The sequence below is a fragment of the Fusarium redolens genome (assembly GCF_020744475.1).
Source record: "Fusarium redolens strain MPI-CAGE-AT-0023 chromosome Unknown BKA55scaffold_17, whole genome shotgun sequence".
Taxonomy (NCBI): domain Eukaryota; kingdom Fungi; phylum Ascomycota; class Sordariomycetes; order Hypocreales; family Nectriaceae; genus Fusarium; species Fusarium redolens.
The window spans coordinates 411,943-437,193 of NW_025763680.1; the positions used below are offsets into that span (position 1 = coordinate 411,943).

The following is a 25,251-nucleotide window of genomic DNA, read 5'->3' on the forward strand; positions in this document are numbered from 1 at the left end:
TGGAGATAAATGTCGTGTCTCAGGTTGATGAAGAAAAAGAAACCCAAAAGAAATATTTAGAAATGGGTATTCACCGACCCAAAGATCGACTCGCTTGCTACGGCACGATTGCACATCAATAGTGGATGAAAATACAACTCTACAGTCCAGTTCAAAACTCAACTCTATTTTCCTCACCTCAAAAACGAGCCTCGGCACGAAATCCTCATCGTCCTTCTGTTCCTGACCTGGCGTCGGCAAGTTAGGATCGGCGCACGCGATGTGGCGTTGAGCGAGTCATTGTTTCGTGCTCCAACGTTCCTCACTAGAACATTCTTGGTAAAACGCTCAGACATAGCGTCCATCCCATGTGTCTTAGCGCACCGAGCCCTGGTGTTTCGGCAGTTTTGGTCATAGCGGGTGACATTTTCACATTCCATGCGTAGAGAGGTCTAGAACGAGCGAGGTCTTTGGGTTTCGGGAGTGAATCACGATTGGGAAATGAGGCTGACTGCGTGAATCGCGCCATATTCCACATCTTTGGGTCGTGCTGCTGCAGACGACGAAACAATACTAATTTTATACGCATTGGACCTAAAAATGGCTGCCATTGAGGTCGAACTCTGACCGTATAAACAAAGCAAGTCTTTCATCTCGATGAATTGCATATTTACCACTGTAATATTTAATAATATCTGCCGGGCATAACTCAGCGTTCAGCCCTATTTCATCCATGATCCATGACCAAACGTTGTTTACTATTCAGGCCGCAGCGTAAAACCGCTTTCTAAGCGCTCTTCTCGACGAACTGTCTTTCCACTTCCTCCGCAAATTTTCCAATGCTATCAAATCTCCATTCAAACGCAACCTTCTCTTTCAATCTCTCATAATCACCTCCAACGCCTGTTCCTTCTTTTTTCTCACCGCCGCGAGAGATCCAAACACTCCTGAGTCCAAACCGTTTTGCCGGGATGTGATCTGCAGTCAAACTTCTCGCTACGTGTAGTAATTCCCCGTGATCCTTGTCCACGCTCAGATCGCGTTTGAGATGATCAAACAAGTAGTCGAAGTTTGCCTTAGCGGGTTTGTAACTACCGATGTCTTCGGCAGTATAGACCTTGTCGAATTCAACGGGCTGGAGGTGCTTTAGAGTTGAAGACGCGTTGACGTTATCCATGTTGGTGAGGATGATAAGCTTGTAGTGTTTCTTTAAAATTTGCAAGCCTGGAATTGTATCAGGGAAGGGGAGCCAAGTCCCGGGGAGGGATTCGAGATGATTCATTTCTTCTTCAGGTACAGAAATATTGAGTTCTTTTGCGAGACTTTTGAACGAGCGCGAGACGATACTGCTGTAACGTAGGGTAGGCTCCCCCTCTTCGAGGACTTGGGTAAGCTCGTGAAAGCGCCGAATCAACAAAACAGGGTCCTTTTTGTAGTCGCTCTCAGGACGAAGGCGACTAATGATGGGCTGTAAGCCACGGATCATGCCGGATTCTTGGTCTATCAAAGTGCCATAGCAGTCAAATGACAGGGCCTTGAACGTTGTAAGATCAGGATAAGACATGTTAAGAATTATGGGCTTAACAGCAATTGGCTGTTTAATATGGATGAGGTTCTGGGAAACGTTTCTATTCTCGTTTCTAATGAGCAAGAGATTAAGTTTGAGTGAGAAGATTGATCGTTATTGGCGACTTATATACTCAATTCGCAAGGGCGTCGTTGACGAGATCACGATTTCCTCTGGCCACTGACGTCAAGGCAGAATCCTTTTGCTAAGCAGGCGAATTTCACATCGAGTAATGTTTTAGTGGATCGCATCTTGCAAGAAGGCTGTAGAATATCACTCTGATCAATAATAATCTCTGCTCTCATAATACCTGGTCCGTAAATTAAGCCACTTTCGCAGAAGTATTTGAGCAATAATTATATACCAATTCTAACATAACGCCCAGTAATTGCCAGTTAAATAATTCTGAGAATAACTATATACAGAACAAAGACTTATGAAATTAGTTGAAATGACCTGATCAGAATGTGAGATAGCTCAGCTACCAGCCAGCTTGGAAACTGCAGGCATCTTGCGCACCCAATCCTGCAACCCATCCTCAGCAGCATCAACAAGCCATTTCGCCAGCGCACCCCTCCGCTGAGAATACGTATGGCCTTTCTGTCCACAATATCCCACAAAAGCCTTACCATCCTGCCTGTCATTCGCCCAGCTTTCCTTGTCTGAGCCCCCAGGTATAGCTGCAATACGGTAGATGGTCCAATCAATGTCCTTTGCATCGTTCTCGAACACCTGGCCCGTCTGGATAATAGTACGATAAGCATTTGATGCTATGGTGCGTACCATGAGAACCATCGCTGGTCGAATGAAAGTCCATGAGTCTTCAGGCTGGGAGAGGGAGAGCGTTCCCATGGCGAAAATTCGCTTGACGCCATGTTTGCGCATTGCAGGAAAGACAGAGTTTTTATAAAAGTCGGGGATGGCATTTGGAGATGTCGTGCGATCACTGATCTGGGGTCCAAGGAGCGAAAGGACAATGTCGACCTTGGCCATTGCCCTCGAGAGAGCTTCCTTGTCAGATAGATCTCCTTTGACAATCTGGAAATGTCAGTTATGCTCTTTGCGAAAAGATGTGTACATGATCTACCTCGAGCAGTGGATCAGATGCTAGGTCCTCTGGGACCTTTTGAGGACTTCGCGCAAATGCTACTACTTTGTGCTTGCGATGAAGCAGTTCCCGGAGAAGACAGATACCAGCGGGGCCAGTACCGCCAAGCACGAGGACGGTCAAGGAAGACATGTTGATATGATTGAATGGTAAAGAAAAGGATGAAAGATAGTTAGGATGTAGGTCTACGGAATAGCTTCTTATATGTACACTTTCGGTCCTGTCTTCCCTTCTCAAGATCAGCATCAAATCTCCACGTTTTGAAGGCTCCGCGCGGGATGAGCTACACGGGGGAATTGATAGGCTATGAGTCTCTCAGCGCTTATGACTAATCCACCTCTGAACCAAGCGAGCGAATCAGCTCAATCTCCGCTGTTTGATCTCTCCGCGCGGAATATTGAGTTTCGGATCCCACGACATTCAACTCTTGCATAATCGCGATTACCAACAATGAGAAACAACAAGAGCTGCTGGGTCTGTCGCGTGCGCCACAAGAAATGCGACGAGACTTACCCGACTTGCGAAAATTGTGCCGCGCTCGGATTGACGTGTCATTTCGCCGATCGGAAGCCAGAATGGATGGACAATGGAGACCGACAGCGTCAGATGAGCCAACGGCTGAAGGCGCAGGTCAAACGGAATACAAGAAACAAAAGAGGCAGGCAAATGATACAGAGGATTACTCAGACAATCCAAGATCAGGAACCTCCACTAGTTGAAGCCCCCATCTCATATACAACCCTTACTCCAGGCCCAACACCGCCTATCCCAACGACTTCGGACTCCCTGGATAACACGACACCAGCCTCTTGGCCCAGCAGCGTCGACACCGTCGCCTTATCCAACACTGAAAATAGCGCGCTCAATACCGGAACCACCCTTGACCTCCCACTGCGCGATACTCCCGAGCGATTCCTCTTCGGAAATAGCTTTCGTGAATCTCTCAATGTCAATCTTCAAGGTGAAGAAGATTTACGGTTTCTGATGGCCTACAAAGACTATGTGTTTCCCCTTCTTCACCCATTCTACAACCCCTGTTTCTTCGAGGGAGGCCACAATTGGCTTCTCGTCGCCGCCTTCAGGAACCCAGAGTCAAGACAATTGATCGTTAGCCTGTGTACGTACTTCTTCTCAGTCGTACCACTCGTTCCTGGGGCAGGATATACACTTTGCTCAACTTTCGCATGGGACCAAGTTCAGCGGCAATCGGAGCAAGCTTTCAGGGGAATGCAGCACAGAGTCGAGATGCTTGGTGTTAGTGCCAATTTATGGGAGAGGACCCATTTGTTCGGTGATATCATGCTCTTGCTTGAGTTTGAGACTATGACTCAGTATTCGCAGGCCTGGAGACCTCACCTCGATGCTGCCATCATTCTGTTTAAGCAAATACTCGCTTCTCCAGAGATGAAGCATATTGTCTGGCGGATAACCTTTGATCCGACGGAGATATCAGCCGAAGACGCGGACATAATCAACACGTCGGGCCTTCATCTGTTTTGCTCGACGCAAGTGGCTCTACGCTTCTTTACCACCAAGATCATCATCGCAGACATCGTATCTAGCAGCGCACTCGAGAAGAGTCCACGACTCAGTGAGCATTATGGGAAATTGATGACTGGCCAAGGAGAAGCCAGTTTAAACTTGAAGGATGTGACTGGATGCGAGAACTGGGTCTACCTCAGTATTGCGGAGACAGTTGCTCTTGACGTTTGGAAGAAGGAGACGAAAATGAATGGCACATTTTCACTTATGGCTTTGGTTCAACGGGCAGGCAAGATTATTGAAAAGCTTGATCGTGGTCTGGCTATGCTGAAGGATGATGAAAGCCGTGTGCAAGACGCGCCTCATCAGCGAGGGGAGCTCTTCGCAGAATTTACTCTACTACGAAATATGCGTCCTCCACAGGAAGCTTACCACGCCATTACTCGGATCTGGGCAAACGCCGCAAGACTGTACCTCATCGTGGTCCTCTCTGGCTGGGATCCTGAAACGACCGAAGTGGTTGACCTCGTATCTGCGACCTTGAACTTGCTGGAAAGTTTGAGGACGCCAAGCTGGTTGATGCCGCTAGCGTGGCCTTTCTGCGTTACAGGGTGTTTGGCGCCCGAAGGTCAAGAAACGGCAGTGGAAAGCATCCTTGACAGAACGAAGCCACTGAGTAATGTGGGCGGCTTGATTGAAGCTATGAAGATTGTTCGGCAAACGTGGAAGCGGCGAGGGGTGTTGAAAAAAGACTGGGACATGGCGGCTTGTTTTAAGAGTTTGGATAATATTCCGTTGTTGGTTTGAACTATCGGGTTTGCTGTGGACGGTAGAGAAAGGCCGAGGGGAAGTCACCGCTCAGATAAGGATCGACGGAGGGAAGGGAGGCATACCACACATGGTTAACAATGTGTGGTATATTAATGCCGGGATAGGAAAGAGATGCCTAGACGATGCCCCCGTTGACAGCCAGCTGGCTCAGGGGTATTAGTAGCAAAGTTCACTTTGAGAGACCGCCGTGTTGTCTCGTTCTGGTAGACTGGCTTGCAGGGTCAGGTATCCAAGCAGCTAGTACGGGCGCGTGGGTCTCAGAGCCTAGGTTTACCTATCGAGCATTGTCGAAGTTAGCAAACAACATTGTGATAGACTGAAATAAGATAGGATAGAAAGTCTCATCTGTCAGGCGATGTCGGTTCAATGGGTCCTCAACGTCGCAGTATTCCATGCGAGTAACCTCAGTTCGGCAAAATATTGTGCATCATGTATGGTGAGGGGTGGGAGAGAAGAAACAAGATATACTGTACCTTTCATGAATGGTCTTCTTGAAGACCTACGGTTGATGGCTGGCATGCTCTGGCTCTAAAGCTACGAGGCTCTCGCTGAAGTTTATATACTACGTTATGTATCATTGCTGGCTTCACTCCATCGTCTTCCCAGCTGATACTGTCAACATACGATAACATCTCGGTGTTCACTATGAATCATTTTGCATAGTTTGGAAATGTTACGTCACGCCGAGATAAAAGGAGTTCGGCGTGGACTCTACCCGGTTCTTGTTGCTGCAAAGAAGCGGCTCGGAATTCTTGTAGTGCCCGTTGATTTGACAAGGGGCTTCATTTAGAATCTGCTGCTTACCAGTCCGCCAGGTAAGCAATGCATATAGTTGGATTTGGTAGCATGGCATTGAATAACTGTATTCTCATGCAGTCTACCATTGATGTTGAGATGCACGCAACGAGGTACAGGGACGAGCGATGCAATTGCAGTGAAGAAAAGACCCCAAAAATACCATAATGCTTAACATACCATGCTTCTGGATGCCTCTACGAATTCACTACAAAACTTACTGGATAATATTTAGATGTGTTTTCACAGTTCAGTTGAAGCCCTGCAACTCTCGCTACTACTCTATCGAGTTTGGCTGTCAAAATTAAGGTTTCTAACAGCAAATACTGCATCTGTTTAGATACGCAAGGCAATTACCCCTGTATTTCACACGGGATGCTCGGAATTAATCAACTTCGACACAGTGTGATACAGAATGACTCATCGTGAGTCTCCCGATTTGGAAATTTGGCCTGGGAAGGGCTCGTGCTGGTTGGGCAGTGGGGAAGCACACCATCCGTGAAATGAATATGGGCCGAGGAATCGGGATATACATATACCTACAAGATACTTTATCTCACCATTAATTCTCGGTTTCTTTCCAGGGCCTGTAAGAGCAGCCGTTTATTCATTAGAGCTGCTAAGTTCTGTGTGGTGATTATACGCTCTCAGCCACAGGTCTCATTAGAGCTGCAGTGCTTAATGTCGACCATACTTACTATGATATCTTTCACTCACTGTTGACCAATCTCGCGGCATGATCAACGCAACTGCGACAATTCCTGGGCACAAAACTCCCTTGACAAGATACTGTTGAGATAGGCAAGCCAGGGGTACTTCGCTGCGAAGTTGATCGATAGTGAAGATATCTCCAGGGGATATATCAGACCCATACATTGAAAGCTTCACGTTTAACTCAAGTTTTGGACATGAATAAGTATATAGATTGCATATTGACCTGGGAGACCATTTTAGTTAAGCAAACCACCACCAAAGTCCAGTAACCACATCCCAGAAGCCCAGCAGTCGAATTGCGACCACTAGTCCCTTCAGAATCGATATTGAGTTGTTCGAGGATAGATCAGGTCAATGTCCTAAACATAGAATTGATGAGGAGCTTGCGCAGTACCAGACACAAAGATTCAACGCTGCCTGAGCGCTGAAGGGCTGAGAAGACAGAAACTACATTTTCGACTTTGTGTTCACGCTTTGAGCTTTTCAAACCCTCAACCTCAGAAACCTACCTCGGCGACGTAGCTGATAGGTAGAGGATTAAGTTTCTCTTGCTGTTGCTCTACTTAAATTGTATGACAACGATATTGAAGTCTTTGATAGAGCAGGGGCAAAGAAGCATTCAGAGCACACTATTGGCAAAGAAAGTAACAGCAAAAACAACTCTGCACATTCGCCAAAAGAAGGAAAAGAGAAAGCTCAGATCTTACATGTTCTAGCCTTAGTCAAAGTAGGAGATATGCTAAAACATATATCCTTTGAGATGTTTATTTATCTTGGCTATTAATTTAGCCATTGTATCTCATTTCCCTTTCTTCTATTGTGAAAACAAAGCTCGTCGCCTACCCACAGGCTTCACCTATGGAGCATCGCAATTGCTGAGCAGGTTTTCGTCTATCACCGTAATCTCGAAAAGGAAATTCCGGTTCCAAACGGGTACAATATGTGGACAGTCGGAGCGGTTTGGGTAAGTATGCTTAATTCACTCTAATCGCTGGAGAAACACGATATGCGGTAGATCAGGTTATGTTCGGCAGATGTCAACTGCCGATCGGGATTGATCGAGAGTCGAGTTTGGCCATCTGCCAATTTATTATCCAAATTAAGTAAATACATTGCTGATCTCCTCTCCAGAGTTGATCTCGTCATTTTGACATAGCTTGATCTCATATTAATTAGGGAGTCCTCCCAGGGAGGAATATCCCCAGACCCAGAATACCGCACGCATGGCACCCTTCCAACCCTACGGAGCATTGTGTCCTGCCACCTCCGCAATTAAGAGGTTTCCATTTTGATCCCAGCCATTCCATCGATCTGCCGAAAAAAACCGCAAATAACTCCTTTTCCAACCTTGGAATGCATTATGACTCTCCCCACAGCTGGGTCGATTTTCGTTCAGGATTTGTGATCGGTCCAGGGTAACACCCGTTGTGTTGGGGTACCCTTCAAGTGCTCGCGCCCGCGCCCGCGCTTGATCCTGAGTTCAGTCGTGGTAATGAAAGAACACAGCTGCTGGGCAGAAAAGCCAGGTCGGGTGATAAGTTCGTGGTCGGAGATTCGAGCAGAACTGCCATTTGGTTCCTTGTATGCTCCGATAAAGAGAGCGAATATGTTTCCTTGGTTGATGACTGTTGAGAGAACACAGGCTCAGTGGGAGAGGTAGGTTCAGTAACGAATGGCATTTTGGTGGAATATCGGCCTTTGTTTAAAATTGATCTGCGATATTTTATCCTTTGAGCGGCTTTGAAGGAACGCACCGCAAATATAAGCGTCGTAGGTATTTATATCGTCTGCCACGGGGCGTTGGGTGAATCTCCGCGCTCATGATCCAACACACGGACAGTGTAAAACCAGTATATATGCGGGGTGATTCTCCCCACGTTGCATCCGGACTCTTCGGCGTATTAGCACTACTGACCGCCCTACGTAATGAAATACAGGGTCCAAGAGACATCCGGTTTTAAATGCCAACGCGCGTCTCTCTGATATTCTGTTTCTTGCGGTCAACTTCTCTTCTCTTTCTGCTCCAGAATGCTCTGATTAATACAAAGACACTTGTCATTGGTGGCCCCAATAGCCATGACGCAGTGGACTTAGTCTCAGACAGGTCTCTAAGCGAGGCCTTGATTTACAGTGGGTTATTCAGCCCCTAGCTGATACTCTGGGGCTGTTGTCAAGGCGTTGGGAGTCTTGCACCAGATCATCGCCCAGACATTTCAGTTGCTGGTTCATATTGACGGCCATTCTTTGTACGGTTCTCTCTACCAATCTGAAGGTAAATCTCTAATTAGTTCGTGGAGTGAGGACAAACACTGTACGCAATAAAACTTGCATGAGCATGTGACTGATGGTTGCAACCCATTGCCTTTTGACAAATGAGGCCCCCGATGGCCCTTGGAGAAGGGTCCGCAACCCATAGTAAAACGCAGGGCTCAATATGCATTTTTGGCACGAGACTGCCTGCACTACGTCATGCGCTTCTAGAACGTCAGTCCAGTACGAACCATGTCTTTCTGGAAGTCGTTTTAAGGGTTCCTCAGGTCCCCATATGATCAAGTCCCGAGAATAAAATACATTTGTTCATTCTCTCTTCCAAGCATTCCCCAGCCGGAAATTTCGTACTAGTTTATGAACCAGGCCAAGCCAACCGAGATGGATACGGAAAAGAACAAGCGTCTCTTGAACCGATATGGAATCCTTCCAAAGCGAGGCAATCTTCTCAACCACCAACTAGAAGTTCGTACAATTGGCTTGTAACGATAATACAGGCCGAGCTAACGCTGTCGATGCAAGGGAAGAAAATACTTTGACTCGGGAGACTTCGCTCTGAACCAAGCTCACCGACCATCTAACATTGGCAAAGTCACAACAGGTCGCGAACATCCAATCCGTCAAGATATATCAGAGCCCTCTAGTTCCGTCCCGAGTTCAAGCAATATTGAAGATGACGCAAACCAACAATCATCAGCTAGACGGAGAAGTACAGAGGTCAAGATTCACGCCCAAACTCACCTTCAACAGGAGATGGAAAGCCCTCCTGAGAATGAACATCATGGTGCAGAAGAGAGAAACAATGGGTAGGTTACTATTGAAATGGTACGTGGTCAGCAAATATGACTCAGTCTGCAAGCATGCGAGGATGTTCTTGTTAAATAGCAAAAATGGATACTCATCCAGAGCCTATTGAGACCTATTTCTCAACAGTTCTCTATGTAATTTTAGCTCATTAAGCACAATACTCTTTAGACATGAAGCCATCAAGGCAAGAAGATCAAACCTCGGTCGCTTCTCACGCCTTAGTCTGCATGGGGTTTGCCAGATTTACATCATTAGAAGCGTAATTGGTTTAGTGGTAAAATTCTCCGTTGCCATCCGAGCAGCGTCGGGGAGCCCAGGGTTCGATTCCCTGATTACGCAATGAGAGAGCCAAGGCTCGAGGTATCTTTTTTTTGTTGTTGTATTTGTCGATTTATTTGTTGGTTCTTGCGATCCCTCAGCTCGGTGGCGGAGGCGGCGCTGAGGTTCAGGACCGAATCAAGAGAGAGGTCGAGGCGCTGCTTGGTAATAAGGCAAGTCGTATCGTTCCTGCCATGAAGAATATACACACAGTATAAGCGGGAGCTTGAAGTTTCTGAAGATTGTTGTCAACCGGAGTCTGAGTGGTGTACTTGTTTATTTGTTTGCTTCTATGCTCACTGTTGTGAGATTTCTACTTTACTCCACCAAAACTCAGACTGCTTGCGAGCCCAATCATCATCAGTAAACGCAGCAGTCTTGCCAACATCTCCCCCTATCAATTCCTCATTTCCTTCACCGAATCTCAGCACCTTGGGACTCTTGGGATCATATGCCTCCCATCTGGGTCTCTGGGGGTACTCTCCAGAGACAGCATTAGGATCACCCCTTGTGATAAAGCTGGTGACGTAATGGTTCAATGTCTTGGCAAGGTCTTTTTGTGTTCCGGAGACTGCCACGACCTTGGGATCGCAGACTTCGTAACGCATGTTATCAGCGTGTTGAGCACCATTGTTGACTGTGCTAACGGCGGCCCAGTGGTAGAGATAGACGGGGACTGATGGGGAGGCAAGTTCGGCTGTCTGGCGTGCGGGAGCGACATAAGCATAGTGGGCATATGCAGCCTCGATGCGCTTATACTGTGAGCCCATGTCCTTTCGAGTTTCTTTATACTCAGAGTCCTCGAACTTGGCAGGGTCTCTGTAGAGCTCCTCGATAGTATCCAGATCATCGGAGGTCAGAAGCGGTAGCAATTCAGCCCAGAAATCTCGGAACTGAGAGGACTCAGACATTTGCTTATTAACGTAAAGAGAGCCCTCGTTCGTGGTAAAGCCAGTCATGATCGGCACCTTATGCCACTTGCCCGATTTCCATGTCTCTAGAGGCGGCCGCGCGATCACTTCACCATCAATGACAGGTTGGAAAGCCCAGCGAAGGGAAGGGTTGTACTTGTCGAATGTGGCTGTTTGTGCATCTGTGATGACCTTCTCAGGTTGCTGGCGTAGATAAGGGAAGATCTCATTCTCTGGGAGATCGTTGGGAACTCCAACGGCACGTAGGAAGTCCTCAAACTGAGCTTCGTGGATAGGCGCGTTGTAGGGTCTCACTGCTCGTGATGTAGGAGCTCCAGACTCAATGATAGCCTTGTTGAAGAGAGGGGTGACGCCCTCCTTGTAGTGCATGATATGATGACCGATCTGCTCGAAGTTAGTGGACTGTACGCTCAAATGAGCAGTGGAACTTACAGAATGAGCACCAGCGGACAGACCAAACAATGTGACGTTATTGGGATCACCGCCGAAGGCTGCGATATTTTCTTGCACCCATTCCATCATGAGAATCTGATCCTTCAATCCAAGGTTGAGAACACCCTCCTTAGCACTCAAACTCGACGGCAAAAAGCCCAAAGCTCCAATTCGATACTGAAACGTCACAGCGATAAAAGCCTCAGGCGCATTTGCCACCATCGATGCTGTCTTGTGCATATGCGCCGACCCTCTGTTAAATGCACCACCGTGGATATACAGCGCAACCGGTAACTTGTCATGTTTATCCGCTGACTTGCGAAAGATATTCACCGTCAAACAATCCTCGCTTTGCTCAAGCGTTGGTCCAACCAACAATCCCTTGCCAGGGGCTGCAGGGCCATATTCAGATGCATTGATCACTTTGTCGGGTGAAGCTGGGATTTTGACGGGGAGGCGGAAACGAAGATCGCCTGTTGGGGGTAGAGCGTAGGGAACACCCATCCAACCATCTACAGGTTGGGGTAGGCTGTCGTTCAGCTTGACGCCGACGAGCTTGCCCTGGGGGAGGGAGATGGTTGGGGTGTCTGGAGAAATTTGGCTACCCATTTTGACTTGATTTGATACGATGATGAAATTGGAATAACAAGAGTATCGTGGTTAAATAAAGTACAGGCTCAACACTGACGAAACTCAATGTTGGAGTAGCGCCATCACCGAGTTGAGGGGCATCTCCTCGGCGTCCAAAAACCGCTCCGCTCTCCACGGCTCAGTTCCGACAACGGCTTCGACAACACAATCCCCGGAGATAAGTGCCATCTGCGCCCTATCTTTCCAATCTGAGAAATAAACCACGCGAATCTCCTGTTTTAGATCGGGGAACTTGCTTCACCCCGCAAATTCGCCAGTTGAATATGGACCCGATCGCTACCGGTATTAGATCTGAGGACCGAGCATCGGAGGTTGATAGCGGCCAACTGAAACTAGGCCTAAACCCCGCAAACTTGGTCATTTTCGTAATGTTCTCATTGGTCGTCTTGACTCAGGAACTGTAGCTTGGTTTAGAGGGGCAAGGGGAGGCAAGAAAACTGAGGACCTCTATCCTAATTGACAAAAAGACTTAGGTAAATCTAGTATAGACTTAGTAGGCCTTTAGACTAATTATTTTTGGCACTAAAGCTTAGAGTCAGAAGTTTTCTTGCTCCCCGAGGAGGGGATCTGCATGATAGACTGATAGGGTCAATTCGCTTGCAAGATACGAGAATCATGTACCCCGGGCTATTGTCTATCGCTTGTTCGCTGAAGGGAAGGTTATATGGGTCTCTGATCTCCCCAACATCATGAATCTTGAGCTGTCGAACCTCGCCAATCGTTTTTGACGCCCAGCACTAAAGTGTGAAGTTGTCACGCGAGTCCAGCGACTCAACTCACCATAATGTCACCAACAACAAGGCCATTGCCCGATGACAAGAAGCTCCCCGAAGAGGAGCAAATCGCCATGAAAAAGCTCGACTCGATAACCCCAGGAGAAGTCGTCGAACTTGACGCTACAGAAACATTTCTCCGCCAACATAACTTCACAAACGAATACATCGGCGAACTCCTGACCGACACAGAGCTCAACAAAAAGCTTATCCGAAAGGTCGACATGATTCTCCTCCCCATGTTGATGGGAACATACATGCTTCAATACATTGACAAGAATGCTCTCAGCTACGCCGCGGTATTCGACCTGTTCACAGACACGGGGATTTCGTCGGATCAATATTCTTGGTTCGCTAGTATTTTCTACTTTGCGTACATGGCTGCCGAGTACCCTTGGCTGTTTCTTGCACAAAAGACACGTATGGCCAAGGTGGTCAGTGGTTGTGTTATTGCATGGGGTAGTGTGCTTTTGTTGACAGCGGCAGGGAATAATTTCGGTTCATTGGCGACGTGTAGATTCTTTCTTGGTGTTTTTGAGGCGCCGATCACGACATGTTTTATGATGATTGTTTCGATGTGGTATACGCGTGAGCAGCAGCCTTTTAGAGCTGGTATCTTTTACTGCTGTAATGGTGTTGGAGCTATGGTATGGTCCCCCTCTCGTCGCTGTAGCTATTACTAACATGAACAAGCTTGGTGGTATTCTTACCTATGGCATTGGTCAGATCAAGAACTTCCCCGTTTGGAAGGCTGTCTTCATGACCTGTGGCGGTATGACGGTCGTCTGGGGTTTCGTCTTACTCTTCTTCCTCCCTGACAGCATCATGTCAGCTCGCCACTTCACACTCGAAGAGCGAGCTTTACTCATCGGCCGTGGCCGCCTTGCCCGAACTGGTGTTCTGAATAAGACCATCAAGTGGAACCAAATTCGCGAGGCTTTTATCGACCCTCAAGTCTGGCTGCTTGTCCTGTTTATGCTTCTTAACGAAACCATCAACGGAGGTATCGCCAACTTCGGTAAGCTCATCATCAAGGGTGTCGTCAAAGACCCTCTCGAGACTGTCGCTCTCGGTATTCCAATGGGTGCTTTCCAAGTCTTCTACATCCTGTCAGGTACTTTCTTGGCCTCGCGTATCAAGAACTGTCGTACCATCATCATGGCTATCTATCTCATCCCCACCATGATTGGAGTCTGTCTTCTCTGGAAGCTTGATCGTGAACATCACAAGATCGGCGTACTCTTCGGTTATTACATCATTGGTGCCTTTGTTTGCTCACTGGTACTCGCGATGCAAATGCCCGCTAGTAACCTTGGTGGCTATACCAAGCGTATCACTGCTTCAGCGATGGTCTTCATTGCATACTGCGTCGGCAACGTCATCGGCCCTCACGCTTTCTTAGGTTCAGAAGCGCCTCTGTATCCATCAGGATGTATCACGATTCTCAGCTGCTCAGTTGCTCAGATGATAGTTGCAATTCTGCTTCGTATCCTGTTGAGCAGACGAAATGCCCGACGAGATGCTGCGGCTGCTGCTGTTGGGACCAATAACGAGGACCCCTCAATGGTGGATGGAGCTGACTTGACTGATTTCGAGGTAAGGTTCATCATTCGAACCTGTGTTACTGAAATACTAACAGCACTTTACAGAACCCTCATTTCCGCTACGTCCTGTGAGCTCTTGGTATCACGGCTGGACAGGGAGATCAAGGCCGTCATTCCATTTGGCGAGTTCGAAGGGGCTGTATTAGTGAATACCATGAATTTTAACAAACGCCACCAATATGTTTTCCTGTGATCCAACCCGATAAACCGTACCATTTCCTAAATCTACATTTTCGTCGATAATATTACAGTGCTATTACATCTAGCCATCTAAATTCTCATTCATTGCCGCGATAGAGGTTGGGGCCAGGGGAACACCACCTCATATGTTGGAGCACCGACGAAGAAACACAAACCAAGAACCCACTCCTTGATATACAAGCGCAATGATCCGTTGTGTTCATCATCTGATAGCCGAACCCCAAGAGACACGTGATGGTCGAGGTCGTTTGCAAGATACTCCTCATCCGGCTGGTCTTCCGACCAGAGAGATGTAAAGACATGTGTAAGATCATCTTCCTGCTGGCTAAACAGCTCTTCTGGTTCATCGAAAGTTCGACTGCGGATGAATATCGCCCGGGCTGTTGTAGCGTCTGCGGATGAGTCGCATAGATAGCCCAGCGTTAAAGGTTGATCTGCGTCCATTGCTCTGACTACTTGCTTCGCCATAAGCCTTCGATACCGTAGACTGAAAGACTCGTCCTCATCTACAACAAAGGCATCCTCTTCGAGGAAGTCTTTCATATCATCCACCATCTCTGCATCCTTCCGGCCTTTCTTCGCCTTGACGAGTTCGACAAGTTGTCTCAGCCGGGTGCGCTCATAGTCAGACAGTTGCTGGTCGCCTTTCTGACTTGGCTGTGATAAACGCGGTGATGACCGAGGCGCTCGGAGAGTATCATCGAGCTTCCAAAGATGACCTCTTGTGACGATGCCAGTTGTCGTGAAATTAACGTCAACGAAACGGCAGCTCTTGTTGAATGTCAACCTTCTCGCGCCCTCCGGAGCTCGGAAGTCGTCAAAGAAGAGACCGTTAATCTGGTCAACCATTGGCTCATGTTCTGATACAGGTGGCTCATCGTTTTTGAGTATCTCACCATTTACAAGACGAAGAGACAGTATTGATAGATCAAGGCTAATACCGCTGTCCTGGAGACGCGTACTGTTTAGACGCGTCGCGTATTGACAGCAATTGGCGATGATTGCTAAGCAATCCCAAGGCTCTGTCACGCCTCGTTTTCGGACGTCGGAAACAATTGTCCCAGACATGGAGCTTGACGGTGATAGCAGTATGGTGTATTTCCCAGCCGTCGCCAGTATATGGTCGATCATCTCTTCATCGTCACTCGTCACAAAGTGATGTCGGCGAAAACCAAGACAAAATTTGGTAGCGCTTTCCGAGAACCTGGCTGACTGTACACTCAGCTCGCGAGGTACTACGCCAAACATGGGTTTCTTGCCGCTGAGTATCGACCGTTTTGTGTCTTCGAAATCGGCGCTGTGATGGATGAGAAGCGTCATTTTGAGGCCAGCTCGGTAGTTCTCCTGGAACGTCCACGCTCTTGTCCACCATTTATCACGAGTGATTTCGTATATCAAGCATAGCATTTTATGAGCTTGGTTATACTCCGCGCCTTTGGATAGTGCGAATCCGCCCTCGTGGTACTTGACAAGGGCACCCTTGAGTATCGAAGACAGCGTCCTCATCTCATCCTCGTCTTGGATCGGGCGACCGAGTAACGCGACAGGGTGATCGCTCAGTGAGTAAACACGATCCATTGCATCAAGAGCATGTCTCTTCTGTCGGCACTCAGTGTGTGTACACGCTGCTTGCTTGCATTTCTTCTGTGGTATGCTATGCCGATCAATCCACAGAAGCGGCACGTCATGACATTGCATGTACTTCGTAATCCGTTCAAGCACCGAATTCCGTACTGAAGAGCGCCAAGCTTCTTGCCCATCTCTTGTCTCGATTTTATGGCCCTCTTTCCTGGGGTTCTGCGTCTCATGCTCGGAAGCGTCCCAGGTGTACGAAAGCGCAACAAAATTACTGTCCGTGAATCCGTTGACAGTTTTTCGGAACCAATAAGGCGTCTCGGGCTTTTCTTCCTCATCTTCGGTGTGTTTTCTCTTCTTGGATTGTCGTCTGCCGAGACATTCGAGATTTTCGACGATCCATATCATCTTTTGCTGTGGGATTCTGCATTTTTGTATCTGGAGGAGTGACGATATGATGCTGGGTTCATCTTCTGGTGTGTGACCGCCCCGAAGGACACGTTTCGTGGCCATTCTTTGGACCGCTGAAAGGACATTTCGGGTTTAGGGGATGCAATCGATTGGACATCGATGAGATTTCTGGTGTCAAGGATGACGACGTCAGCACCGGTAGCTCACGAGACGCGTCGTCAGCTGCCAATCACAATCCGTTCTCGACATATATGGGTCCATGATGGAGCCGCATCTCTAGGGTATCCAGGGGGTGGCAGAAAACTTCAGACCAAAGTCCTAAATGATGAAAAGGCTTAGATAGGTATTAGGGTATCTTAGGATGTTTTATGATGAACTTAGCTTGCTCTTTGACCAGTATATTTTCTCACCCTGATGTAAGATCTTAAGTCTTCAGACGTTTAGAGGGGTACGTGCGCTATCGCACATTTGTTGAAATCAATATTTTCTGGACTTGTATGCAGCGAAAATTGAGTTGTATACTGGTTTCAGGTTAATTACAATGGACTTGGATATTGAAAGAATCTAGTGAGGTAATTACTTTTGTGAGCCCGTAATCCATCTCATTATTCACATACTAGCAATAACGATATATACTTATAAAACTTTCGATCCAATCCTCTATTCAAACGTCAAACATCTTCTACCCAAGTTCCCGGCATTGGCATCCGCTGTTTCTGCCTATGATGTCCAACTTTCCCTTGCTTGAGCTTTTGCCTTCTGCCAAACCGGGTTTGGGCTAATTGCAATTCCCGATCCACCCATTCCGCCTCTTCCGCACTGTAATCGTTGTAATGGCGAAGAGGAAGCCAGAAGGGCCATCCTTTTCGATGTATGTCTGATCCGTCCGGAACCCCTAAGGTCTGTTGTTCCTTCCAAGCATCATGCTGCGCAATATAAGCTTGTGTCGACCCTCCTTGGTAAAATGTGAGCGGGATCGCAAAGTGTTGATGTTCTGTTAACAGCTCCTTGACAGGGCATTCGTCCTGGATGGAGAGGGCCCAGAATGGGAATTGTCTGCCTCTCGACTCTTTGATGAAGAGAGCGCGACTGTAGTTTGAAGAATCAATGTTCTTGCTATTCCAATACGGTATATCGCGCCACGTCGCGAAACAACACTCCGTCTCGACCATGAGGTATTCCTTAATGTTGACGCCGGCTTCATCCAAAATGTCTATCCAGCGATGCACATGTTCCAATATCTTGTCAGTGTCCCAGTTGTAAAACAAGATATCTTTCAAGGCACTGAAATCTGTGTCGGATCGAAGCTGTTGATGGATATCCAAGCCCCTAGAAACACAGTCTGTAACAAGGCCTGCCCATCCTTCGATGTTCACTGCTAAATCGTGCTTGAACTGCTTCATGGCGTACCTCCAGACCGCAGTATTGAAAGCCAGCATGTTGCTAGAGAAATGAGGCTTGCATGCTTCTACGCATATCTGGGCGTTGTATGGATCTACAATACCTCGCAAGATCATATGAAATTCAGATGCCAAGATGGAGTCTTGTCGTATGTTTATATATTCCAGGACGCATCTGGGACCATCATCGCCATTAAAAGCATATAGATATCTTGCGCCTCCAATATGGTTTCTTAAAGGTTAGCATATCCATTCGGTATCTGTCTATGGCCATCATACCTGTTGGATACGTCAAAAGTTTGCGCTACAAGAAATTTGAGAATTGAACGAGATTTCGTCAAAGCTGCTAGCTGTCATTGTGTTAGAGAGATAAACAAACATGCTTTTGACTTACGCCCAAAAGAGAGGTCTCGTTATCAGGATCATATTCACCCCAGGCAATGACCGTTGCAGGTGTCAGAATGCCTTGAGTAAAGAAAGCCTGAATTTGGCTTAAGTTATCTTCCATAAAGGCCGATTCAACTTTGTCGGCAATTTGGCGCTGACCTTCCTGGAAATAAATAACTCGTGGCATCTGTAGAGTGATACAAAATGGAGCCAAGTTGCCACATCGCAGTGATACTTTGACGTACAAGTTCAGCAATGAAGAGCCTATCGTGAATATAGAATCATCCTGAATTGTCGATGAGCTTGGGTCTAATGAGATTTCTTCCTTTGTTGTTCTTCTTGTCCATTGTATAAAAGACTTCGCACTCCACGCCTGTCTCCATGTATCGACGACAGTTTCTGGGCTTTTTCGACGTGTTTGACGCTTATCGCATGGCTCAAGACCTCTGACACTTGGTGGCTTCGGTGGTTCTATAGCTGTTGAAGTATTTGTGGTTGGTAGAAGACTCCTGCCCGCCTTGTGAGACGTGATAGTCACAGCCCTAAAGTATTAGATGGGAATCTACAGGTGGAGAGTATTGGATGTACCATACAGGATATTGGCCGTCATATGTAACTGAAGTGAAGAAAGGCAACGGCCCAGTCCGTTCGTGGCGAGGCGGATTTGATCTTTATAGCGCAGAAATAGAGCTCCAATAGTCTTCAAAGGATTCCGGGTATTCTTTTGCATTCTTGAGATTGTATCGAGAATGTTGTGAATATCTGAGACTTTGGATAAACATTGCTGGATGATACGGCGCAACTTCTTGAGTAGATTGATTTCCAACGGGTTGAATGTTTGTGTTCCAACGTCTGAAAGAATAATTTCCAAGGAGCAGCAGATAGTCTCGATATCGTCAAGCTTGTCGGCGAGAGTTTCGAGCTCTTTTGTCGCTGACTTGTAGGCTGCAATGTATTCCTTGACGGCTTTTGCTGTCTGCACTAGCTGCATCGCTAGGGACACAATTCCAAAGCTTAGAGAGGCAGGGTCCATAATGTGTAAGAATATTGTTGAAGGTGGAGAACTTGCAGGCCGGATGGTGGAAAGTCTTTTGATGTTGGCAATGAGAGAAATTGGGCTGCGCAGAATGCCTCGGCGGGGCAGTGCAGAGCATCACATTCTTATTCGATGGATGCTGTCTCATCGCTAACTTGTCTTGTCTTGTGATTTGTCTACTCTTGCAGCCTGCATAAGGAGGGGTAGAGTTGATGGCAAAGCACCTGATCCTGAACAGTCCATTGAGCTGCAAACTACTCGTATACTACATGAAGTAATAGGATTAGACTGCTCCTGTGAAATGAAGAACCTGATTATCTCACCAAAACAATAATCCTTTGTATTGATCTAAGAAGGAAGTGCTTACCGTGCACGAATAATCAATCCTCCAAAATCCATTTTCATTCCACCCATGCTCCAGGCATTGTTTTCCATCCGTTTCCTCTGCCATTAAGCTTTTGAAGCCTACGCCGCGCTTTTCGTTCAAAGCGACGCTCTCTCAAATCAATAACTCGATTAGCCCACACTGTTAATTCAACATGGTCCGCCATCGTGTCATCTTCGTCGTAACTGTAGTCTTCTAAAACCCGACCATCAAGAGAAGGCGCAATTGGCCAAAAGCTCATCGCTAGGTCCCATGCAGTAAGATTCCCTTTAGTCTTCCAACGTCGATACCGATTGACATGCGCACTCCAGCCGCCCCATCCCAACATTGTGTCTATACGTCGTAAGCTTGGGAACTCATTTAACAATTCGTGTATCGGGCATGAGCTGTCGGCACGTTCGATCCAATACGGGATAATTCGTCCATTATGATGCCCTGGGAGGAGCACTCGTCGGATGGCCGATTCTTGGCGCCCATTAACACTCCAGACCTCACTTTCAACCCAATTAGCAAAACAATATTTTGTCGCAACCTCCAGATATCTTGGAACATCGACCTGGGCTTGTTCCAACATATCGATCCAGCGGCATGCGCAGCACCAAGCATCGTCAGGGTCATCAAAATTTGATAGAATATACTTCAAGTTTCCTGTGAAGTGGTGAAACTTGGAATGGGAAAAAGGATCATATCCCCGCGCAATGACGTCTGTAAGTAGCGACGCCCAATCCTGCATCTGTGAGTCAGTCATGTGAAGGGTAGAAACCCTACTAAAAGAACTGGTCATTTCTCTGACAACTCTATCATCAAAACGGTCCCAGCCGTAAGTCAAGTGCTGTCGACAAGCTTCAACACACGCCCTTACACGACTAGGGGTCCCGGCACACAGCAATATTGACCCAAACTCCAAGGGTGTTATTAGCCTTTTGCGTATATGGATGTACTCAACAACACAGGAGAAGGCGTCGTATGAGTCGGGACACATAAAGGTGAAGGAGTGATGAGGTAAATGCTTCCTGCAACCTTTAGCGCACAGTCTGATGTTGAAGCCCTCAAGTCTCTCAAACATACCTTGGTTCATTTTGGTTCATCTGAGATTTTAAAAAATTGAGAATTTTGCGGCACTGAAATGCCATAGCAAGCTCAATCAAGGTTAGTTGACCGGTCACACACATATGGCAGAGAACTTACGCCCAACAAAGATCCTTCGTTCTCAGGATCGTATTGAGTATATGTGACAATCGTAGCAGGCGTGAGGAGACGTTGGCTGAAGAACCTGTGAATCGCTTGCAGATCGTCTGATTCAAAGGCCTTGCGGACACTTATACCAAGGTCGGTGCCACGATTGGAGATCATGAGCACTCTTGGAATCTGCAAGCTGATAGAGAGAGGTGCAAGAGGCCCTCTAATTAATGACAATTTCATGTATATGTTCAGCAAGGATGATCCAAAGGTGAAAGTCGAATTTTCCTGTATCTGGTCCGAATTCTGAGTATTTGTGGCAAGAATCGTTCTTAATTTCTGTGTCTTTTGGAGAAATACCAAACCTGAACATTCGCGTCTCCATCTCTCGATCACAACCTTTGATTGCTCTTCGGTAATCTGCATAGAGTAGCTTTTTGCATCAAATTCTGGGTTGGTAGGGAAGCGATCTGTACTAGGCATGGGTTGATTGACTGTGAGCGACAGGCTCGACGCTTGGAGGAGTTTCAGGGTCATATCACTGAACTGTCAGATCATATGTAGGATGACAATTGTGAGGGTAAACTTACAATGAGGCCGATGCCAAGATAAATTGCAGCGAAGAGCACGATTTGTCCAGACCATCGACACAAGAAGCAAGCTGACGTCTGTGTTGCAGGAACAAGAAGCCCATGCTTTTTAAGGGGTTGTGGCCTTTCTCGATCTTTGCAGAGATCCTCTGTATGACCTGGTGGACAATCGATACTTTGTCATAGCAGTCCTTAATTGAGCGATGCAGCTTGTTGAGTAGGCGTGACTGCCCGGGTATTTGAGTTGAACTACCAGCCTGCGACAGTGCCATTCCCAGAGACTCGCAGATAGTCTCAATATCGTCAAGTTTGAGACAGAGGTCATCTAGTTCCTTTGCGGCTGACCTGTAAGCGGCGACCAGTTCGTTGATGGTGGTTATCATCTTTTTTAGCTGCCCAGATAGGGAGGCAATCCCAATTACCAGTGAAGCAGGATCCATGTTGAGTGATGAGAGGAGAGTGAGTCTGAGGGCAAATGGAAATTCTGTTGAGGGGTTATGGCCAGCAAGGTATGACAAGTTTCAGACTGAGGAGACAGCATTATCTGAGGTCGTGCAAGGTGTCCCAATTTGATATGATGATTCATCCAGTATATGGAGGCCTTGCCGGGAAATGATTTTATTGGAGCTGCTTAGTCCAGGAAGCGAGGGACTGTAGTAAACCTTGACTTATCGTTGGCAAATACGAGGTCGGCGAATTTAGGCCAAGAAAGAAAGGTATGAGCTTGTCATCTAAGCAACGAAGGGTTGGAACTCGTGAGAAGGACACAAATTCTCGCTAGGTTCTAACATAATGGAATATACGACAATTGCTATATGGATTCTTTTCATAGTGCCCTGCCAACCATTGCCTTCCCAGGTTCTTCAGGTACATGACCCCATAATTCATCAGTGCTTGGGTTGTTCCCCGGATAAGCAGACAAACTCTCCACGTCGACCTCTCTCAAAACATGTATACTATCATTCGTTGGGGCAGCCGGTATCGGATTTGAAGCCGCAATAGTTGTGTTCGTCTGAGAATTGCCAGCGTGGATAAAGTCCCTCGTACTCGTAGTTGTACCCTTTGTGTTTCCCTTGTGCATGGACGATAATGGTACAAGGGTGCTCTGATTCTCGGTGTTCTTTGTTGGCCTCGATCGGGTTCCGCTGCGATTTCGGACGAACTCAATGAGTTCACTAAGAACGGCAAATTCCAGCTTGAGTTTGATCGAGTAGGTGACAAGCTTGATACCTTGCTCCCAGACATAAAGATCGTGAAATTCAATAGTAAGCAGAGCGATGTCCATCAGGATAATGACGAAGTTGATCGTGAATAGCTTGTATAGCATACTTCGGGTGTTACCGAAAGCTGTCTTGAGAATCTCCATTGACTTCCAGATGTATAGACCGGAGATGATGAGTTCCTGCAAATAAAAGATGGACATCGAGATCTTTTCTGCGATGTTGAAGACATTATTGAAGCCCCGTCTGTTATAGCTTGGGCTGTATTCTGATCCGAACAGTAATATAGTCATCGTCGAATGCTAAGCCGCGGTTAGCTGGGAACCATGGTACTCAATTCCATGACTTACCCAAACGAGACCGTTGATAATGATCATGATGAGAACGGCTCGAAGAATCTTGACGTCAGTGACGATAAGGTGCAGACGAGAGTACAGTACAACAGATTGGCCGCTGATAACGAGGACCCAGCCAACAGTCTCAATGATCATGCCAACGTAATCATGCGTAAGGTCGAAGTAGACAATGAGCCATCCCAGACAGTATGGGATGATACCGAATGAGGCGATGAGGATACTCCAGAAGTAAAGTCCAGATCGTTTTTTAAAGGTCAGAGAGATGAGGGTGAGCAGTTCGATAGAATTGTAAAGCGCTAACGTCGAGGCAACCTGAGCAGAAGATCAGCACATAAGAGTCTCGAGGGGGAGCTTCAGGTAAGTCTTACAACAACAAAGACATCTCTTCCAATATATACTGTTTCATCAATCGTTGAGTATTGAACATCCCATTTATCACGATGGGGTAACATCATAATGTTCAGTCGCCAAAAGCCAGGGCAGTCAACAGAGTACGAAAATTTGGTAAAGAGGCATGTGAACAACGGAAAAGACACCCTGGCACATAAAGGAACCCGAAATCCATTCTTACCTGGGAATCTGCCAAAGCGTCATAACGGGTAATGCCAGAGGTCCCAAGCCGAGGAACGTGATATACTAAAGAACGGTCTCGACCGGCACGCGCTATAGCTTAATTGTAGTAGAATTATCTTGGTATGACGCCAAATCCGTGTTGTTGCTCTTCCAGCATATGCCGAAGAAAGTCAAAGTAGGTCGTGGCTTGTATAGAGCGCATATGACCCAATAGCTAACGCCATAACATTCCAAACAACCCGTGCGCCCGCCATTAATCGAGCTGCTTCGGAGGTGATCTCGACCTTTCATCAAAACAAGAACATTACACGTAGTTTGATGGAGTCTCATGCAACTGGCAAGCTCTACTCGTGTCCATGGCTGATGATATGGGCCTAGACTCCTCATTACTTATGCGGCAATGGTATTGATCGTTGTTTCACTTTATATTCTGTGGCCTCAATGTACTCATATACTATCCAGGCAATCCTTCTCGACAAAAGTCATCAGTACTCATCTCGTAAACAAGAAATGGATAAGATGAAGTCGATCAATTCCTACCATACAGCATGTACAACTTGAACCAAAAGATCTAGTACGATGGATGTGAGACATCCCGAGCATCTAAGACAAAAGCATCTTGCGCCCTTGGCCAATAGAGATGATCGGTGGCTTGCGATTAAGCTTCTGTTTATGGTTGTCTACGCCGTTTTCGACCTGTACCTGCATTGAACCTTAGTGGCCTGCCGAAGAAAAGCCTGGCCAAGAACTGTGTCTCACCTTTGAGGGACCTAGACAAACGGCAGTATGTGGAGTTATAGTCAGGGAAAGAATGTATGCAGAGTAGGCAGAAGCCAAAATGAAAGACATTTATGTGCAGGTAACAACTCAAGATGAAATCAATAATCGACCTCAAAGAAAGTGTGGTTTGGGAATAAGCAGCTGAGACAACCTCCCGTGCTCACTTGAAGAGCAGTCATCCTGAAAGGTAACCATCGAAGACCCATAAGACATTTCGAAAGAAGTAATAAGCGACCCAAAACTCAAGAGCCAACTTTTAGAAAAGGACTTCGCCGTAACTGTAACATTGTTTCCTAAACTGATCCCAGCCATACCCTGCTCAATACTCGACCCAATACCAATTCTTGCCCTGGGCCTCGCAGGATCTCTTGAACTTGTTGATGTTTTCTCTAGCTGTGTCGCAGAACCACTGTGCAAAGTGGTTACAGTAGCAATAATCATTTCCCGTACGGCTGCAAATTTTCTCGGTCATTGCATAATCTTCGGCATCAGACTTGTCTGGGTTTCTGCACCGATACCACGGGAGCAAGAAGTATGACAGCTGAGAGGAATTGCATGGCTTCGAGCAGAGTTTTATGCTTAGTTGGCTTTGATAAACGAAATATTCTAGGTAACGGTAAGATAAAGTGCGATGCTCGTGAGGTGGCTTTTTTTTTTTTTTTTAGACACTCTGTTGGGACAATTATAATATTTACATATAGACCTCTGTTGGCTCTTTGCTAGGCCCGAGGATCTCTATGCTATCATTTCTTTGTTTTAACCTGGTGTTACTATCCCTCCGAAATAATGGATCACCCCAGACATAAGATAGTGCTGAGTAGGTCCCATCTTCGATATAACCAAGACGGAGCTCGAGGAATAGGCGGGTCTCATGGGGTGAAGGCGGAAGCACACGGA

General features: G+C 46.9%; 9 protein-coding genes and 1 non-coding gene across 10 annotated transcripts; 4 read left to right on the forward strand and 6 right to left on the reverse strand.

Annotated features, from left to right (window-relative positions):
* Positions 1–610: 610 nt before the first annotated feature.
* On the reverse strand, positions 611–1,631 carry BKA55DRAFT_579421 (HAD-like domain-containing protein). The gene has a single exon (XM_046193854.1). The coding sequence runs from the start codon at positions 1,541–1,543 to the stop codon at positions 767–769; it is 777 nt and encodes a 258-aa protein (XP_046044534.1). The 5' UTR covers positions 1,544–1,631; the 3' UTR covers positions 611–766.
* A 392-nt stretch (positions 1,632–2,023) lies between these two features.
* On the reverse strand, positions 2,024–2,881 carry BKA55DRAFT_679533 (uncharacterized protein; the record flags this gene model as incomplete). The annotated part of the gene is made up of 2 exons (XM_046198173.1): positions 2,634–2,881; positions 2,024–2,584 (listed from the first exon to the last, which is right to left on the reverse strand). Exons 1-2 carry the CDS (start codon positions 2,784–2,786, stop codon positions 2,024–2,026), a joined length of 714 nt encoding a protein of 237 aa, XP_046044535.1. The 5' UTR covers positions 2,787–2,881.
* A 197-nt stretch (positions 2,882–3,078) lies between these two features.
* Positions 3,079–5,298, forward strand: BKA55DRAFT_579423 (fungal-specific transcription factor domain-containing protein). Its single transcript, XM_046193855.1, has one exon. It carries the CDS (start codon positions 3,105–3,107, stop codon positions 4,941–4,943), a length of 1,839 nt encoding a protein of 612 aa, XP_046044536.1. The 5' UTR covers positions 3,079–3,104; the 3' UTR covers positions 4,944–5,298.
* Positions 5,299–8,930: 3,632 nt separating this feature from the next.
* On the forward strand, positions 8,931–9,822 carry BKA55DRAFT_579427 (uncharacterized protein). The gene is made up of 2 exons (XM_046193856.1): positions 8,931–9,209; positions 9,267–9,822. Exons 1-2 carry the CDS (start codon positions 9,102–9,104, stop codon positions 9,552–9,554), a joined length of 396 nt encoding a protein of 131 aa, XP_046044537.1. The 5' UTR covers positions 8,931–9,101; the 3' UTR covers positions 9,555–9,822.
* BKA55DRAFT_t267 lies at positions 9,809–9,890 on the forward strand. Its single transcript has one exon. It is a non-coding gene; the product is annotated as a tRNA-Gly (tRNA).
* Positions 9,891–10,132: 242 nt separating this feature from the next.
* BKA55DRAFT_623540 (Alpha/Beta hydrolase protein) lies at positions 10,133–11,910 on the reverse strand. Its single transcript, XM_046196808.1, has 2 exons — positions 11,234–11,910; positions 10,133–11,185 (listed from the first exon to the last, which is right to left on the reverse strand). The coding sequence occupies exons 1-2, from the start codon at positions 11,840–11,842 to the stop codon at positions 10,166–10,168; spliced, it is 1,629 nt and encodes a 542-aa protein (XP_046044538.1). The 5' UTR covers positions 11,843–11,910; the 3' UTR covers positions 10,133–10,165.
* A 435-nt stretch (positions 11,911–12,345) lies between these two features.
* On the forward strand, positions 12,346–14,371 carry BKA55DRAFT_666962 (major facilitator superfamily domain-containing protein). Its single transcript, XM_046197798.1, has 3 exons — positions 12,346–13,304; positions 13,351–14,253; positions 14,307–14,371. Exons 1-3 carry the CDS (start codon positions 12,669–12,671, stop codon positions 14,331–14,333), a joined length of 1,566 nt encoding a protein of 521 aa, XP_046044539.1. The 5' UTR covers positions 12,346–12,668; the 3' UTR covers positions 14,334–14,371.
* Positions 14,372–14,396: 25 nt separating this feature from the next.
* On the reverse strand, positions 14,397–16,656 carry BKA55DRAFT_579431 (uncharacterized protein). Its single transcript, XM_046193857.1, has one exon. It carries the CDS (start codon positions 16,548–16,550, stop codon positions 14,544–14,546), a length of 2,007 nt encoding a protein of 668 aa, XP_046044540.1. The 5' UTR covers positions 16,551–16,656; the 3' UTR covers positions 14,397–14,543.
* Positions 16,657–16,945: 289 nt separating this feature from the next.
* Positions 16,946–20,404, reverse strand: BKA55DRAFT_666964 (uncharacterized protein; the record flags this gene model as incomplete). The annotated part of the gene is made up of 6 exons (XM_046197799.1): positions 16,946–18,080; positions 18,128–18,198; positions 18,243–18,706; positions 18,824–19,366; positions 19,427–19,430; positions 19,682–20,404. The coding sequence occupies 6 exons, from the start codon at positions 20,402–20,404 to the stop codon at positions 17,120–17,122; spliced, it is 2,766 nt and encodes a 921-aa protein (XP_046044541.1). The 3' UTR covers positions 16,946–17,119.
* A 1,805-nt stretch (positions 20,405–22,209) lies between these two features.
* BKA55DRAFT_742273 (uncharacterized protein) lies at positions 22,210–23,626 on the reverse strand. The gene is made up of 3 exons (XM_046201501.1): positions 23,370–23,626; positions 22,996–23,313; positions 22,210–22,947 (listed from the first exon to the last, which is right to left on the reverse strand). Exons 1-3 carry the CDS (start codon positions 23,454–23,456, stop codon positions 22,252–22,254), a joined length of 1,101 nt encoding a protein of 366 aa, XP_046044542.1. The 5' UTR covers positions 23,457–23,626; the 3' UTR covers positions 22,210–22,251.
* Between the last annotated feature and the right edge of the window lie 1,625 nt (positions 23,627–25,251).

Coding starts and splice junctions, on each gene's coding strand:
- BKA55DRAFT_579431 (XM_046193857.1), bottom strand. CDS start 16,550: ATGGCCACGAAACGTGTCCTTCGGGGCGGTCACACACCAGAAGATGAA.
- BKA55DRAFT_742273 (XM_046201501.1), bottom strand. CDS start 23,456: ATGATGTTACCCCATCGTGATAAATGGGATGTTCAATACTCAACGATT. Junction 23,314..23,369: donor GAAGAGATGTCTTTGTTGTT/GTAAGACTTACC, acceptor TCTTCTGCTCAG/GTTGCCTCGACGTTAGCGCT. Junction 22,948..22,995: donor TTATCAACGGTCTCGTTTGG/GTAAGTCATGGA, acceptor ACCGCGGCTTAG/CATTCGACGATGACTATATT.
- BKA55DRAFT_579421 (XM_046193854.1), bottom strand. CDS start 1,543: ATGTCTTATCCTGATCTTACAACGTTCAAGGCCCTGTCATTTGACTGC.
- BKA55DRAFT_579427 (XM_046193856.1), top strand. CDS start 9,102: ATGAACCAGGCCAAGCCAACCGAGATGGATACGGAAAAGAACAAGCGT. Junction 9,210..9,266: donor TTCTCAACCACCAACTAGAA/GTTCGTACAATT, acceptor TGTCGATGCAAG/GGAAGAAAATACTTTGACTC.
- BKA55DRAFT_666962 (XM_046197798.1), top strand. CDS start 12,669: ATGTCACCAACAACAAGGCCATTGCCCGATGACAAGAAGCTCCCCGAA. Junction 13,305..13,350: donor GTAATGGTGTTGGAGCTATG/GTATGGTCCCCC, acceptor AACATGAACAAG/CTTGGTGGTATTCTTACCTA. Junction 14,254..14,306: donor CTGACTTGACTGATTTCGAG/GTAAGGTTCATC, acceptor AGCACTTTACAG/AACCCTCATTTCCGCTACGT.
- BKA55DRAFT_579423 (XM_046193855.1), top strand. CDS start 3,105: ATGAGAAACAACAAGAGCTGCTGGGTCTGTCGCGTGCGCCACAAGAAA.
- BKA55DRAFT_623540 (XM_046196808.1), bottom strand. CDS start 11,842: ATGGGTAGCCAAATTTCTCCAGACACCCCAACCATCTCCCTCCCCCAG. Junction 11,186..11,233: donor TGTCCGCTGGTGCTCATTCT/GTAAGTTCCACT, acceptor AACTTCGAGCAG/ATCGGTCATCATATCATGCA.